The sequence below is a fragment of the Equus asinus genome, chromosome 5 (assembly GCF_041296235.1).
Source record: "Equus asinus isolate D_3611 breed Donkey chromosome 5, EquAss-T2T_v2, whole genome shotgun sequence".
Lineage (NCBI taxonomy): Eukaryota > Metazoa > Chordata > Mammalia > Perissodactyla > Equidae > Equus > Equus asinus.
Window position 1 is genome coordinate 93,582,824 of NC_091794.1, and position 16,685 is coordinate 93,599,508.

The window sequence follows — 16,685 nt, forward strand, 5'->3', positions numbered from 1 at the left end:
AGCCCATCCCTTTCTACTGCCCCTTTGGAACTCATTGTCCCTGTTTGTACAATGTGGACATGGGGCTAGATCAGTGTTTCTCAGCTCTGGCCATACATGAAAATGAATCCTAGGTGCTTTAAAATAATGGATGGATGCCTGGGCCCCACCTTAGACTAATTAAAACAGAATCTCTGGGTGGGGCACTGGTAGTTTTTAATGTATCCTGGGCGATTCTGATGTATACCCAGGGATGAGAGCCTCCAAGCTAGATGCTCTCTCACCACCTTTTAAGTTTTGCAACCACATTTCAGCATGCTCCTGAGCATCCAACACCAGCAGCAGGCCTCTGGGGCCATACCTGCCCACCACAAACACACAGGTCCCAATTCTAATGTCTGTTTTCCTGTACATTCACTGTATGGGCTTATCTGAGCCCCAGGCTCTATCAGCATGGATAGTCACACGTGGAAACATGTTAAAATTGGAGTACCATGGATCTTTTTACTGTCTCTACAGTTTTGCCTTTTTCAGAATGTCATATAGTTGGGATCAGGCAGTATAGCTTTCAGACTGGCTTCTTTCACTAAGCAATATGCATTTAAGTTTCCTCCATGTCTTTGTGGCTTGATAGCTCATTTCTTTTTATTACTGAATAATATTCCATTGTATAGCTGTACCAGTTTGTTTGTCCACTCACCTTTTGAAGGACTTCTTGGTTGTTTCCAGCTTTTGGCAATTATGAATAAAGCTGCTGTAAACATTTATGTACAGGTTTTTGTGTGGACATAAGTTTTCACCTCATTTGGGTATAAATATTGAGAGTGATTGCTGGATCCTAGGTAAGACTATATTTAGCTTTGTAAGAAACTGCCAAACTGTCTTCCAAAGTAGCTATGCCATTTTGCATTCCCACCAGCAATGAATGAGAGAATTCCTATTGCTCCATTTCCTTGTCAGCATTTGTTATTGACAATTTTTTGGATTCTAGCCATTCTTATAGGTGTATTTTAGTATCTCATTGTTGATTTCATTTGCAATTCCCTAATGAGATAATGCTGAGCATCTTTCATACGCTTATTAGTCACCTGTATATCCTCTTTGGTGAGGTGTCTATTTAGATCTTTTGCCCATTTTTCAGTTGGGTTTTTTTTTTCATAGAGTTTTAAGAGTTCTTTGTATATTTTGGATACAAGTGCTTTATCTGATGTTTTGCAAATATTTTCTTGGTCCTTGGCTTATCTTTTTCATTTTGTTGATTTCATGGAGAAGTTTTTAATGAAGTCCAACTTATCAATTTTTTCTCTCATGGATTGTGCTTTTGATGTCGTATCTAAAAGTGCATCGCCAAAACCAAGATCACCCAGATTTCTCCTATGTTTATCTTCTAGAAGTTTTATCCTTTTGTGTTTTACATTTAGGTCTATGATCCATTTTGAGTTAACTTTGTGAACTGTGTAAAGTCAGTGTTTAGACCCATTTTTTTGCATGTAGATGTTCAGTTGTTCCAGCACTATTTGTTGAAAAGACTATCCTTTCTCCATTGAATTGACTTTGCTTCTTTGTCAAAGATCAGTTGACTATATTTGTATAGATCCACCTCTGGGTTCTTTATTCATTCCATTGATCTTTTTGTCTATTCCTTTGCCATTACCACTGTCTTGATTATTGTAGCTTTAGGCTAAGTCTTGATGTTGGGCAGTGTCAATCCTCCAACTTTATTCTTCTTTGACTTTGCTATTTGTGTTGGCTATTCTGGGTCTTTTGCCTCTCCATATAAACTTTAGAATCAATTTGTTGATATTCATAAAATAACTTGCTGAGATTTTGACTGGGATTTCTTTGAAGTTATAGATTAAGTTGGGAAGAAATAACATCTTAATAACATTGAGCATTCCTATCCATGAGCATGGACTATCTCTTCATTTATTTTGATTTTCCTTGATTTCTTTCCTCAGTTTTGTAGTTTTCCTCATATAGATCTTGTACATATTTTGTCATATTTATTCCTAAGTAATTCTTTTTTTTTTTGGTGCCAATGAGGGCTGAATAGGTGGAGCACAGGGGATTTTTAGGGCAGTGAAACTATTCTGTATGACAGTGATGGTGGATACATGACATTATGCATTTGTCAAAACCCATAGAATTGTACAATACAAAGAGTAAATCTTAATGTAATCTATGGGCTTTAGTTAATAATAATGTATTAATACTGGTTGGTTAATTGTAACAAATGTACCACACTATTGCAAGATGTTAATAATAGGGGAAACTAAGCCAGGGAGAGAGGTGGTATATGGGACTCTCTGTACTATCTGCTCCATTTTCTATAAGCCTAAAACTTCTCTAAAAAAATAAAGTCTATTAATTAAAAAAAAAATAAAAAAGGAGTACCAACTCCAAATGAAAGGGAGCCCCTGGTGAAGTCTTCCACTGGCTCCTCCTTGCTTACAGTATCAAGCCTACAGTCTCACCAAGCACAGGAAGTCCTCCACAGTTTGACTGCCTCTCCAGTCCATAGGCCGCCCCATCTCTACAGTGCAGCTGAACTGAATCACTCAGGCTCCATGAGGAAATCTGGGACTTTGCACTACTCCCTTCGCCTAGAACATTGTTCCTCCCTTGCCTGGTCTGCAAATGTCTTGAAGAAGCTTCTGCAGACTTCAATTTGGGAACACAGAGGAATACCAGCCCACAGCACCTGCTCCATAACACCACCTACTGTGCTTCTGGCAGGACTTCTTTCCTGTCTGTCTCCTGCACTAAACCGAGCATACCCTGCTGACCCCAGCCTGATTGTTTCCAAATGTAACAAAGAGACGAATCACAAAATTGCAGTAGTGAACTGAAACTATTGTTTCCACAGTACTGAGCCACAGTTCCCAAACTGTGCATCAGGGCCCCCTAGGGTGCCACAGCAAATTCACAGGGAGCACAGTAGGGTATTTTAAATTTGAGAAGTACTCAACACCTGTTGGCTACCAAGAGAACTACTAGCTCAAGGTAGTTGCATCATTAGGTCGCGCTACATTCCTTTGATTAAGTCATCTTTGAGAACCTGGGTTTTTAGCGGTTGCTGTGATAAAAAGCAAATGAAAGTCAATGTGGAACAGGAAATAAGGGTGGTGATGTCCAATCTGATTAGAAAGTTTGACAAGTTTTGCAGTGCCCAACAAGCTGAGAGATCCCATTAGTCGTTGTAGTTATTTAAGAATGAAATAAAAATAGTTTCTTCTAATTTATATGTATTATTTTTTTAAATGATCACTGACTTAGTAGGACATAAATTGTTATTGAGTGATTTGTGCTTAACTACTTAATAAATTGAACTGTTAGGTATTTCTTGTGGCTTAGGGGCTCCATGAAAACATTACTGAGACACTAACAATGGGGTGAGTGCTATGAGCTGAGAAAGTTTGGCAATCTCTGTTCTAAGAAATCCTCTAATCCAGGGCACATCAAAAAACTGCAGGCTGTGAAATCAATTTAGTGGGTTACAACCAGCATTTTTTCTCCTTAATAAAGTAGAAGGGCAAATAGAAGACATTGCATGTAGCAAGGGTAAGTATTATTGTGTCTAACTTATGCTCATTATATACATACAAATAAGCATGGGTATCTTGGGTCACAATGTAAAACATATATTTCCTGTTTGGGTATGGATTTAAAAAGTTTGAAAAACCACTAAGACTCCAACCTCCTTATTTTACAGATGAGAAAACAGCCTGGAGAGTGAAAGCTGATTGTTGCAAATCACAGCCACCAGTGCTGGGCTCTGCACTCGACCCTGCTAGGCTGGGTGACAGCTCCTCACAGGGACCCTCCAAGGCAGGCCTCATTCTGCCTGGTAGAGGTGTGGTTACTCAAGTCACAGAGCTACAGAGGTGAGAGATCAGATACCCTTACTTTGGTCCCAAGACCCATTTGCTCCCCACAAATGCCACCAGCCACACCTAGAACAAAATGGTTTTAATCAATTGCGTCACCCTCACTCTCCTGGGAGCGGAGCAACAAAAAGGCTCGGCTCCTGCCCCCAGAGGACAGTAAGGCTTATGTGTCTCTCCACACTGCAGGGCCCAGGCTGGGCAGGCAGGGGGCAGGGGGCAGGAGGGAGGGAGGGAGGGTGGGAGGCAGGGAGAGGGGAAATGGTGCGTGGCTCGAACACAGGAAAGCAAAGGGGCCCCTGTTGGTCCTTGGGCCCCAGGGCCCAGCTTCAATTCTCCCGCTCTCCCCTCCCTGGCTGGAGAAAGGTCATGGAGAAGAGATAGGGGAGCAAGTCCCAGCAGCAGGAGAAGCAGCAGCAGCTGTTTCCTTCACCAATAAATATACTTCATTACCAAGCTAGAAGAGAGGGGTGGGAGGAGGGACAGGGGTGGGGAGGAAGGGGGAGAAGCTGCCACCTGTGTTGCTGGGATTAAAGCAATGACGAGATGGTGCCAGACCCCCCACCACTGTCCTCGGGCCCCCTGTCTTCTTAAAACTGTGAAAAAGCTTTTAACATGGCCCTTCTGTCTCGTCTCTAGGGCTGCTCTGAAGCCTGACTGAGAGGAGGCACCTGGCAGAGACAGGCGGGGAGGGAGGGCGGGAGGGAGAAAAGAAGGGAGGCTGCTTCTCCCCAGAGGCTGCAGCTGGAGGGCTGAGGCCAAGTAAGCACTGAGGGGAAGTGGGAGGGAGAGGGGAGGAAGGATGAACCAACTACCAGGAGCAGCTCCGAGCTGAGAGCCAAGGGGGCAGAGAAAGGGAGGCTTGGTGAGTGGTGGGGTGACCATTGCATCCAGTGTAAAGCTTGGGGCTGCTGAGGAGGGAGGGAGCTGAGTTGGGGACTTTCCCATCCAGAGTGGCTCAGGAGACCCACCCCTCTCCCCCCAGAGCAGCAGGGACAGAGAAAAGCCATCACTTCTTTGGTCTTTGTGGCGGCTCAGCATGTGGGGTGGGAGGGAGGGCAGAATGGGCCCTTAGCAGGGAGCGCCACCTCAGTGAGAGTAGGCCTGGCTGGGAGCTCTGGCAGAAAGGTCACAGTGAGGCTGAGGAGCGCCCGAGAAAGGAGAGTGGCCGTAGTGTGGAAGGGCTGGGACGGGTGGATGGGATATGGTGTGGTGCCCTACCCTCTGCCAGGCCCTCAGGAAAGGCTGAGCCCCAGAGACGGTCAGTGAGAGCAGGTGCAGGGCCCAGAACCAGTGCCTGGCAGGAGGGAGAGGATGCTTTACTGCGACCAGGCAGTGGCCTGGCTTTGCCCACTCCAGGGCTCCCATCCTTCCGTCTGCTTCCACCCTGACACAGTAGCTCTGGAGGGAGGGTGGGACCCCATCCTTTTTCAGAACCTTCCCTGAAGACCTCAGGTAGAGTGAGCCTTTCCTGCCAGGGAGCAAGTGTGGCAGCAGGTCAAGGCTGGCCCTTATGGTCTGGGAATCTGGGAATTCCACTCCCCTTTCTGCTGCCAACTGAAGGGTAGGACAGTCGTTGAAGACAGCTTCAGCCCTTGCCTCCCCACCCAAGGCAGGCCGAGCCCTCTAGGGACATGGAAGCGGGAGGTGGGGGGCAGATGGAGGGGCTTCCCCTCCTGCTCTTCTGCTCAGGGCTGGGACCAGTCAAGGGGCAATCCACCCAAAAGTCTGAAAGCCAGCAAGTTGCAGCAACCCCCACCCCCAATGCCAAACTAACAAACAAAACAGGGGAAATGAAAAAATGGGGGTGAGGAGACAAACCAAAACAGAACCCCCTGACCTCCTGCCCAGGTGGAGGGTCCAGCCAGTAGCAGGGGCTGGAGACCAGGGCTAGGAGGGTCTAGCTGGGCCGGCACTGCACCTGGCCCTCAGAGCTGTCCTCATCGTCAGAGGCCCCAGCACCCCCACTGCTCAGGCCTGTGATCCGGTAGCCCATGTTGAGCAGCATCACCTCCAACGGGTCTGCATTCATGCGCCGCTGGTTGGCCTGGGAAGCGCCCTCCATGTCCTCTACAACTCGGCCTGTGAGGTCTTCACTCTGGAGGGGAGGGACACATACTACTGGGATGTATGTGCAGGGGGGTGGGGGACACATACACACACAATGAGCTATACATATGGAGGGGGGATGTATATACCAGGAGATGTATATGGGTATTCCATCGGTTTACCCATATGTGTGTATGGGTGGAGGCGAACGTGCATACTGGGATATATACGGGACACACATACCACATCTATGTGATGGAGATGAGATGCCACATGGGGTTATATGTTTGGGGGGCCCACATGGTAATATACATTGGGAGGGGACAAAACACACTGGGATACATATCGGGGGAATACACAAACCAGGGTATACACAGGGGCCCCACAAAGGAAAATGCTGGGGACACAGCACATCAGGATATATATGGGGGACTCATACATGGACATGTATGAGGGAGGACTCACCCCAGGATATGTTGGGTACACACACTGGATCTCAGAGTTGGGGGTGCAGACATACTCCCCCAATCCCACTCTTTTCTGTTGCCGCTCCCAACAACCCTTGCTTTTTTTTTTTGGTGAGGAAGATTGGCCCTGAGCTAACATCTGTGCCAATCTTTCTCTGTTTTGTATATGGGACGCCGCCACAGTACGGCTTGATGAGCGCTGTTTAGGTCCACGCCCAGGATCCAAACCTGTGAGCCCTGGGCTGCCGAAGTGGAGCATGCAATCTTAACCACTACACCACCAGGCTGGCCCTGCAAAAACCCTGTCTTTATCCTTCTTTTCCTCTCCCCTCAACGGAGGGTCCAGTAGGCTTGTCTCTTTAAAATTTGCAGCAAATTGCCTTTGAAATTAGATATACCACTTGACTTCTGTTTTGCCAGCTGGGAAGAGGGAGGTGGTGGGGCAGAGGGTATGAGAGGCCTCAGGCCGGCCTGCCTGGCTACACACCCTGGGAACAGAGGGGACCACACTGTCCTAAGTGTCCCTGTGGGCTGGACACCTTACAGGTATCACTTCTTTAATCCTCAAAGCAACCTTCTGAGGTAGCGCTGTCATTTCCATTACAATGTAGATGTTAAAAACCTGAGGCAGAGATGGTTAAGTCCCTCAGGCAGTGAATGAAGAGCCCAGGATTCAAAGGCAGGCCCATCAGACTCCAAAGCCTGCATACTTCCCATATGACTGAGAGACTGGGCTCTGCACAGCTTCTGGGGGACACATCACAGTGGTATATGAGGGGTACCTAAGGAGCCATGATGTGTGCTGGAGCTGGTCTGTTTCCCTCCCCACCCTCCCACACGTGTCCTTGGTTACTGTGTCCTGTATGTGAATCTCAACCTTGCAGCTTGCTCAAGAATATGCCCCTTGAAAGCAGGAGCCAACTCTTGTCCCTAGAACTGCCCACTGCATTTAGAGCCTTCAGAACTTGATGGCTCCCACCTTCACACAGCCTTGGGCCCTGGAGTAAGAGCTCACTCATTCTAGCAGCTTCTACTCTCTGCGTGACTCATGTCCCTTCCCAACCCTCACAGCCTCAGCTGGAGGCCTTGTGCAAGGTCCATCCCTACCTTCCTCCCTGTCTGGCTTCAGCCACCTTGTTTACACTCTCACCTCTGGCCGGGGGTTCCAGAGCCGCACAACAGGGTCGATGCCGCTGGTGGCTAGGAAGCAGTAGCTGGGGTGTGGCTGTAGGCAGTTGACGATGGACTCATCCCCCTGGAGCACGCGGACCAGGTTGGTGGTCTCCTTTTCCCAGATGAAGAAGGAGCCATCGTCAGAGCCACTGACGATGTATTGAGCGTTGCTGGCAGGGGGGCAAAGGGCAGGGAGGTCAGGTGGGGTACTGCCCTTCAGCCTCAAGTAGAGGCTGTGTGGCTGAGGGCAAGGGGGAGCAGGGAATTCTGGAGCCACTCAGACCCCCGAACTCCCACGCACGTGGTAATCCCCTCCATACTGCAGAGCCCTAGTCACGGTTCAACTGTTCTCTTGAACTCAGGTTCAAGGATTGCCTGGGTCTCTACAAGATACTCTCCCCCAAAGTACATTATAAGCTCCTTGGGTACCAGGATTGGATCTTGCATCTCTCAGGTCTCTGGGGACACCCTTGTCTAAACCTTCCCTCAGTAGTACCAGCCTTCCTGGATCCAGACCCCCAAATCCTACAGTACATGTGCCCTTTACACACCGCTGACATTTAGAGGGGATCTTGATGGAGAGATTCTTGATTCCTGTCCATGTGTCCTACCTCCTCAAAGAAAGTAAAACATCTACAAAGGAGTGTTGTGGGTAATGGTGTCTGAGAAACAGGCTGTGCCCTCAGTACCTGGGGCACAGTTCTGAGCACACAATAAGTGTGCCAACATTGCCAGGCTCTGAGGGCTCTTGCCTCATACCCCCAGCAGAGGGAGGCTCCAAGCATCCAGATAAAGAAACCAAGCTCCAGCACATGGAGACAGGGAGGAGGGGATGGTGGATAAAGGAATAGTCCAGGCACTGTGCTGGATGCTTTATGGATTACCTCATCAGTCCTCCTTATGGCCCCAAGAGTGGGGATGGCTGGTTTCATTTTATAGATGAAGAAACTGAGGCACACAGAAGTGAAGCCACTTGTCCAAGGGTATAGAGGCAGAGCTGGGATTGTGAGACTTTTCTAAAAGCATTATGCCCTTCCCCCCCCCCCCCAACCTTCTGCTGCCAACTGGGCTGTGCCCTCCTCCTCTTTAGGGCCTCGGACCTGCCAAAGAAATTGGCCTCCTTGATATCCGTGGTGGTGTTGCAGTGGCCACAGTAGCGGAACTGATAGTCGTAGCTTCGCTCTCGCAGCACCATCTCATCCTCTGAGATGGAGTCCTTGCGGCTTGTGCTGCGGAGGCGGACTGGGCCGCCACCGCCACCGCCACCAGCTCCCTTCTTCTCCTCTGGGGGTAGAGATCAAGGAAAGGTGAGAGTCCTAACCCTCTCTCCCCTCCCACATCTTTCCCCATTCCTGGCCCTGTTTTCATCTCAAGTACTAGCAACGCAGGGCTAACTGCCTCTACCCCTACCCGGGAAAACTGGAAACAACTGTGGGGAAGAAGCATCTTTGGATGCCACCCTTGAGGATGTTGAAGAGGAGACCTTTGATGCCAGGAGGGCCTTGGCTCAGGTCCTTGAATAATGTCTGGAAGCCCCAAGGTTGTACAGGCCCAAGGTCTGTTTCTGTGGAGTGGAGAGGCAGGGTGGGGAGGGTGAAGCACTACCAAGAGAGCCTCGAGGGGATGACTTTTCCAAATACAGCCATAGCTCTGAAGGCAGTAAGGTCTTCCTTGCTGGAAGACAAGTTATCATGGATTCCAACTGAGGCACTGATGGGTTAAGTGCCTTGGGTAAAATCACACCAGTTTCCTCAGTGCCTTAAAAGTGCCTTGTTCCTGCTTGCTTCAGGGCCTTTACACGTGCTGGTCCCTATACCAGGAACTCTTCACCTCCCACAGCTACGCTTTGTATCTAGTTAAGTCTTCCTCTTCATCCTTGAGATCTCAGCTTAAATGTCTCTTCTTCAAGAACCCCAGACTGCCATCAAGCCTTTGCCCCATACACTTATACCATATCAGGTCCCCATAGCACTCGTCACACTCTGTTTTTCCTTCCTTGCTTGGTTCTTTCACTAGGCTGTAAACTCTAAGAATACAGAAATCCCAACTGACTTGTTCACAGCTTATTCCCAGGACCCAGCACAGTGCCTGGCACACGGTAGGTACTTAAAAGCTATTCAAACAAATGAATCAATCATATTGTTAGTAAACTGCGAAGGAGAGAGGTGACAGTCCTGTCTACCTCCAGTGAGCTCATCTTTCATGTTTATAGACCACACTAAAATTACCCAGCTTGCTCTCCAAAGTCACCAAGGTGAGCTGGGCAGTGTTTCAAATGCTCTCTGTGCAGGTGAGGCAGCAGGTTCAGAGAGGCTGTGCTTTGCCCAAGGTTACCACATGCAGGAGCTGAGATTGGAACCTGAGGCTCCACACCCTGTTCCCGAGGCACTTCTACCGCCCTGTACTGCTGCCTTTGCTGCAAGCATGCAAAGTGGAACCAGTGCAACCCCAGCTGCTGCCCCTTACTCAGATGCCCAAGGGAGTATCCAAGGCCCTGTCTGAGAGCAGGTGAGAATGCCCTGGGTACCCCATGGCCTGATTGGTCTCAGCTTCTTCCTATCCTGAGTCACAGGCACTGCACCAGGTGCTCTAAACAGGCTATCACTAATCCTCAATAGAAACTCTGAATGAAAGGTGCTATCATTCCCCCTTTTCAGTGAGGAAACTGAGTCTCAAAGAGACCAAGTGACTGTCTCAAGGTCACATGGTTTCTGAATCAGCATCTGAGCCCAGGCCTCTTCAATCCCAGAACCATGTCCTCTCCAGAGTGTCATGCAGCATCTCACATAGAAAGAGTGACAGCAACCCCTCCTCAGTACCCACTTACCACCATCATTTTTGGAGAAGAGGGCAGCCGTGATGTCACGGCCCAAAGCATCACAAGCGCTGCTGTGGGCCTGTTCCGGGAACTTCCCTTTGAAGTCATCCAGGCACTCCAGAGCCTCAGCCACGTACTTGAGCTCAAAGAGGCAGCGGGCCAGGCGGAAGTGTGCCTTCAGGTGACATGGGTTTAGGGAGATGGCCTTGAGGCAGTCCCTCAGGGCATCGTAGTGGTCACCATCCCTGGAAAGGCAGGGAGTGTGGCTTGGAGATAGGATCACACGGCAAGCAAGGAGTTCCTACTGTCTCTTCTGCTTCGTGCGGCCACCCCAGCCCACCTCTGACAGATCTCAAGGGGAGGGTACTTGGGGATGAAGAGAATCCTGGCTCCACTGAGGTCTTGCTCCCCAGGAGACGGAGTACGTTAAGGACGCAAGCTGGGAACCAAGGCCTTGGGGATTTGTGGAGGTGGGAGGTAGATGTGTGGCAAAAGCCAGTATCAGGCTGCCCTCTGCTGGACACAGAATGCAACTGCACACCCGCTCACCCCAGGCACCCGCAGCTCTGCAGCAGAAGGCCTGGCATCTTGCCCGCCTCAGGCTCCCCAAGCCCTCCTTCTCCCTTCCTCCATCCACCCCTTCAAATCCCCCCCCAACTGGCCTTCAAAGCCATGTCCGAGGCAGGGGGCCCTCAAGGATGGTTCTGTGGTCTGGGGAAGCCAGAAGTGCCAGGCTGGGGATCCAGGGTCTGACCAGCAGGCTGCAAGCCCTCAGCCAGACCCCCCTCTGTCCTGGCTGACTGATCCACAGCAGCTGTGGCCTCTGCCTCCGGGGGCTGGAGGATGGGGCCTGACAGACTGGCAGAGTCAGCTCTCTGGAAGCTGATGGCGATGGGGGGAGTGCACGCCAGGAGCTCCAAATCATCCCCACTCACTTCTCCAACCTCCCAAAGCATAGATAAAGGGAAGTGGGAATTTTCTTGTGGGGGGAGTAGGTGTGGAGGGCTCAAAGGAGAAGCCCCTCCTTTTTCCACCCTGTGCTAGAATATAGGATACACACTCCCTCAGCACCCAAAGACTGGTTCCTAGCTCTCATCTGGAGAGCCAGATGGGTCACAGGGGCCACTTCTGCTTTGGGGGCTGTTTTATTTCCTGCTGGGCTGAGGTGGGCCTAGGACCCAACTGTGCCAGGCAGCACTCCCCAGAGCTGATGGCCCCTCCACCAAGGCACAGCTCACAACCCTCCTGCACAGGGCCAAAGCAGGCCTGACAAGGGAAATGTCCTCCTGACCCTCCTCTCCTACAGCACTCAGAGGGAGCATTCAGCCCTTGGAGCAGCCATGCTCAGACTGGGAACAAGGAGCTCAGCCAGTGTGGGGGCAGGTAGGAGACAGGCTGCTTCCATGGCGCAGCCTGCGTCAGAACAAGTGGCTGTGACGAAGGAGCAGGCACTGTTTGGAAACCCAATTACCGCCTGCAAGGTGCCCCTCAGAGCTCCTAGGGAGAGCCAGACCAAAGACCAGCCAGAAGCCAGAGGGTGACAGCTCCCACTGCATTCAGGAGCAGATGGCAGCCCTAGGGAGACTGGCCTGGGACAGAATGTGACATTCTAGGGGTCACTGGCAGGCATGTGGGGATGGGGAGAGAGCAGGCTGGCCCCAGGGCTCACCCATCTAGACTCACTGCCAGATCAATCTCCCTGAAAGGACAGCCCTCAGCACATCCCTCTCCCGCTCAAAACTCTTCAGTAGCTGCCCATCATCCACTGAATTGAGGCCAAAACGCCACCGCTCTGCATTCCAAGTCCTTCCCAGGCCGGCCCCAGGCTACCTCACAGACTCATCTCCTGCCAGTCCCTTCCAGAACCCTCTGCTCCAGCCAAATGGATTTGTTGTTCTGCAAACAAGCTCTCCAGTCAGCCCCCCACCCCCATGCCTTTGTTCACACCACTTCAACTCCCTGGGAATGTCCTTCCCCTGCAGTCCCCTCCTCCTTTTCATCTCCCTGTCTAAGCCTGCCCACACTTAAAGCCCATTCAGACACCACATTTCCTGATGCTTCCCTGATTCCCCACTAAAGTGACCCAACTTTTCTTGATGCCCATAGCTCTGCACCTGACCATTCAAAGACTTACTGCTTCCTGTCTCTTCAATGATGAACCATGCCCATGCCTTTATCCCCTGTCCAAAGGCTGGGCGCTCTGGAGTACAGGAACTCAGAGAGACAGAAATTTGTCCCTAGTATCTAGCACATAGTAGGAGTTCAGAGAAGTCAACGGCACCTGGGATTGGGAAATCATCAGCCTCTCTTAGCAAGAATGCAGGAGTGAAACAGCTCTCAAGCTAGAGCCTGGATGAGGACCACTGCATTCTACCCAAATGCTGGGACAGAGAGGCGAAACACTTCAGGATGGCCCCAAACTGTCATCTCCTTGGTTTGGCTGCCATCTGAGCCCTTGGCAAACTCCTGATGCCAGAGCTAAGGCCTGTAGGGGTAGCATCTTCCCAAACCCCCATCCACCATCCTGCTGACTTGGGTGGGTTTCTTAAGCTTCTCTCTCTGGCCTGCCTAGTTGCAGCCAGACGATGGCACACCAGCTGGCCTGTCTGTCTGGGCAGAGCCGACGGATGCCAGACGGAGCAGAAATGGCTGTGGGCCCAGCTCTATCCATCTCCAGTCCTGGCCCTGGCTGGGGGATGGGGTCTGCCTGCCTGCTTGCCTGCTGGTGCTGCAGGCAGAAGGACTGGGGGCCCTGATGGCCTCCAAAGATAAAGGGTTCTTCAGGATATGGACCTACTCCTTTATCACCAGCCACTACAACCCAGCACAACCCACAGCTGGCTTCAGATCTCTGGGATCTTATTTGTGCTTGGTCCAACTAGTCTAAGAGCTCAGGAAAGCAAATCTTAAGGTCAAGGGAGCTGCAGAATCATTTCAGACAGACAGCAACTGAATTAACCAAACACCTCACTTCCATCTAGCAAGATTTCACTGCTCCTTCAAAGTCCAACTCAAGGCCCAATTCTCTAACAGTTGGGATTAACCATTCTCTCAATTTTTACTTCACCAGTGGCCACAGCACTTTATAACAAAGCACCAGGTTGAAGCTACCTGTAACATGTCCCACTTAACTGTGAGCTTCCCTGGTGCCTGAGACTTCCTGACTAATGGGTCAGACAGCTGCCCACCACCAGCCGGGAGGGGGAGAGGAGAGGCTAGGGCCTAAGAAGCCCTAAGAGGGAGCAGGATATCACTGCCACCTTTCCTGGATGCCTCAGCAACTTGGCTCCATCAGGCCCACTGCCTTCCTCCCTCGTCCTGGCCAGGCCCACTCACCACTTGCGCTTCATGTAGGCAGCAGCTCGGTTTCCATAGAGCATGGCGTTGTGAGGGGCCCTCTGAACAGCCTTGCTGTAAAGCTGAATGGCCTGGGTCCACTGCTGGCAGGCAAAGGCCTCATTGGCTTGCTGTTTCACACGCTCCAGGTATGGGGGCAGCTCTACCTGGGGGCTAGGGGGAAGCAGAGCCAAGTCAGGCCAGTCAAAGAAGGTCAGGGCAGCTCATCAGCAAGTCTGTAGCCCAGCCTGAGGGCCACCTAAGTTTTCTTGGCCCCTGGGATCTGCACTGTCATCTAGAATTGGGGAGTACGTGTATGCTTGACCTGGGTTACTGTGATAGTAATGGGTACAATTCCAGATACGCTGAGCCAGTGAAAAAACAGAAGGGAAGAAATAAAGCTGTCCTGACAGGTTTAAGGCAATTCTTAATCAAACTCCTGGGCATGACAGTAGCTGACATTACTTGCCTCCATGCTGAGCTGAACCTTGTGACCACCCAAGTCCCTCCCATGGATCTCTCTATAGAGAATTCTGTTTCTCTCAAGGACCAGAGGATTTCAGGTCTGTATCTAGAGCCCAGAACAGGGCCTGGCAGAGAAGAGAGGCCATAAGATGCTATGGGATGGGGAAAAATATAATAGAAGAGGCCCATCTGTGTAGAACCCCTTTAGGAGGGAGCTCAGTGCTAAGATGCAGCTAGCCTCTGGGTCTTGACCCCAGCTTCTGGGGACCAGAAAGGGACCAGAGCTTCAGTCTGAGCATGACTGGAGTCCTACCAGGTGGGAGTGACATTGGGATCACTAGCCACACTCCAGAAACCTCTTTGCCCCAGTCTCCCGACTCTGGTGTGTGCATGGATAAGGGTCAGGAGGAAAGTTGACAGGACATGCCCCCCCTCTATAAGATGTAATTGGGGCTAGGAGGGCTGGACAAGTCAGGCTGGCCTACCTGATGTGTCCTCTACTCTCTGGCAGCCGGAAGCCATTGCTGTGAAGGTGTAGGCCATTGGACACACCATTGGACACGCCATTGGTGGACATCTTGCCGTTCTGAACTTCTGGCAGGGAGTGGGGAGAAAGGAACAGCATCAACTCAGGAGGAGGTCCTCATTTCTTCTTGGTAGCTCTCCAGCTTCCATTCCATCACAGGGTCTGATGGTACCATTGTGGGGCCATCCTCCCAGGGTAAGATCCATTCCCAGAAAGCAAGTTCTGACAGATCATAAGGCAAGGGCATAAAGAAAAGCCTTTGCGCCCTCTGCTGGATGGAAAGGGACACAGCTTCAACTTGGCATTACCCTTAGCCCGTGGTGGGGGTAGCAGCAGGGGGAAGAGGAGGTGACTAAAGCAACTGTAGGGCTACAAAGAAGTCAATGAGGAGGGAAGGGCGACTACTTCAGGTCCTCAAGAGCCAAGCTATGGAAAGAATCTGCTTTTTCAGAGGAAAGTGAAAAAGGCTGTGACGTAAACCCCTTTGACAGATCTCTCTGACCTAATATTATCTTCCTTTTCACTGTAGAGACAGTGTTATTTCAGAGAATCTGCTCCTTTTGGAGAATCACAGCCACAGCCCAAGGTAAGGGTAGGTTCTCACCAGAGGTGGCACACACTCAAGCTCCCCAGAAGAGACACCCCAAAGGATACCCTAAAGGAGAACTTACCCCCTGAGGAGTGGCATTTTCTAGGCAAGAGGAAGGTATAGGGCCGCTGCTTGTAAGTCAGGTCAAACAAATAGACCTAGAGTAGAGGGGTCAAGAAAAGAGATGGAGGCTGTGAGGTAAGTGTGGCTGAACCACAAGCAAGGCCTTGGTGGCTCTCAGGAACACGGTGAATGTTGAGCAGGGAATCATCAAGGAAGGACAGGAGGGGTTCTGTGGAGCATGCCTCAGACAGGAAAATCTTCCCAGTTCCTGGCCCTTAGAGTGGACTGCCTGAAATACTGTCATTAATTAGAATCACTTTTACAAGGTCTCAGAGGTCACAAGACCAAGTGTCCCATTTTACAGATGGGAAAACTAAAGGCTCAGAGAAGGGAAGCAGTTTGCCCAAAGTAACACTGCTAGTTACTTCCCTCAGTAAATATTATCTATTATTACATTTATTGAATTCTTACTTTGTTCCAGAAATTATGCTTAGTGTTTTATATGACTCAATCTAGAAACCACCCCATGAAGAGGTACTATTATCATCACTCCCTTTAAAGAAGAAATATAGGCTCAGAGTTTAAGTAATTTATCCAGGGCCATAAAAGCAGCCAGGACCCCAAACCAGGTCTGTCTGGCTCTGAACCACTCTGCTAGACTGCTTCTCCACTCATCCTTATGCTACCTTAGGCCAGAGATGGCTCAGCAATCGGAAACCAGGGCCCTATGCTGAACTCAGGTGCTCACCTATTGTCCAACCCATTTCTTTTGTACAAAATCACACCTTGCCTTGTAATATCATCAACTGTTTCAATTGCCATGTCTCCCCTGTCAGCCTGAGATGGATCATATTTTGCATTTGTCTCTCTCATGTTTCTTTTTTTTTTTTTCCTTTTTCTCCCCAAAGCCCCCCGATACATAGTTGTATATTCTTCATTGTGGGTCCTTCTAGTTGTGGCATGTGGCACGCTGCCTCAGCGTGGTTTGATGAGCAGTGCCATGTCCGCACCCAGGATTCGAACCAATGAAACACTGGGCCGCCTGCAGCAGAGCGCGCGAACTTAACCACTCGGCCACGGTGCCAGCCCCTGTCTCTCTCATGTATCTGATAATGCTAGTCCAGAGGAAGTGCTCAGGGAGTGAGTGTAGAATAAATGAATTTATGCAAAGCTTACTAAATATCCTGACTGAGAACATGCAAACAGAATGTTTAGCAACCTGACATTATCAAAAAATACTTCCCAAAACTGGCCCTAAACCACAACCTGACTGCGTCCTCTGAGCCCCAGGATTTCCTCCTAGGAAAATAGTGGATGAGGAAACTAAGTCTCAGAA

The 16,685-nt window shown here is 50.2% G+C and overlaps 1 protein-coding gene across 3 annotated transcripts in view; it reads right to left on the reverse strand.

Moving 5' to 3' along the window:
- Positions 1-3,933: 3,933 nt before the first annotated feature.
- The window catches only part of WDTC1 (WD and tetratricopeptide repeats 1), a 62,404-nt gene continuing 49,652 nt past the window's right edge, over positions 3,934-16,685 (reverse strand). For 2 of the 3 annotated variants that reach the window (XM_014853581.3, XM_070510626.1), the window contains exons 10-16: positions 15,369-15,444; positions 14,657-14,765; positions 13,707-13,880; positions 10,380-10,615; positions 8,653-8,836; positions 7,530-7,722; positions 3,934-5,961 (exon numbers count right to left, since the gene is read on the reverse strand). In XM_014853581.3, the coding sequence (XP_014709067.1) occupies positions 5,764-5,961; positions 7,530-7,722; positions 8,653-8,836; positions 10,380-10,615; positions 13,707-13,880; positions 14,657-14,765; positions 15,369-15,444 (1,170 nt within the window). In that variant the 3' untranslated portion in view covers positions 3,934-5,763. The remainder of the gene's footprint in view (positions 5,962-7,529; positions 7,723-8,652; positions 8,837-10,379; positions 10,616-13,706; positions 13,881-14,656; positions 14,766-15,368; positions 15,445-16,685) is intronic. The other variant, XM_014853583.3, reaches the window with a different exon arrangement.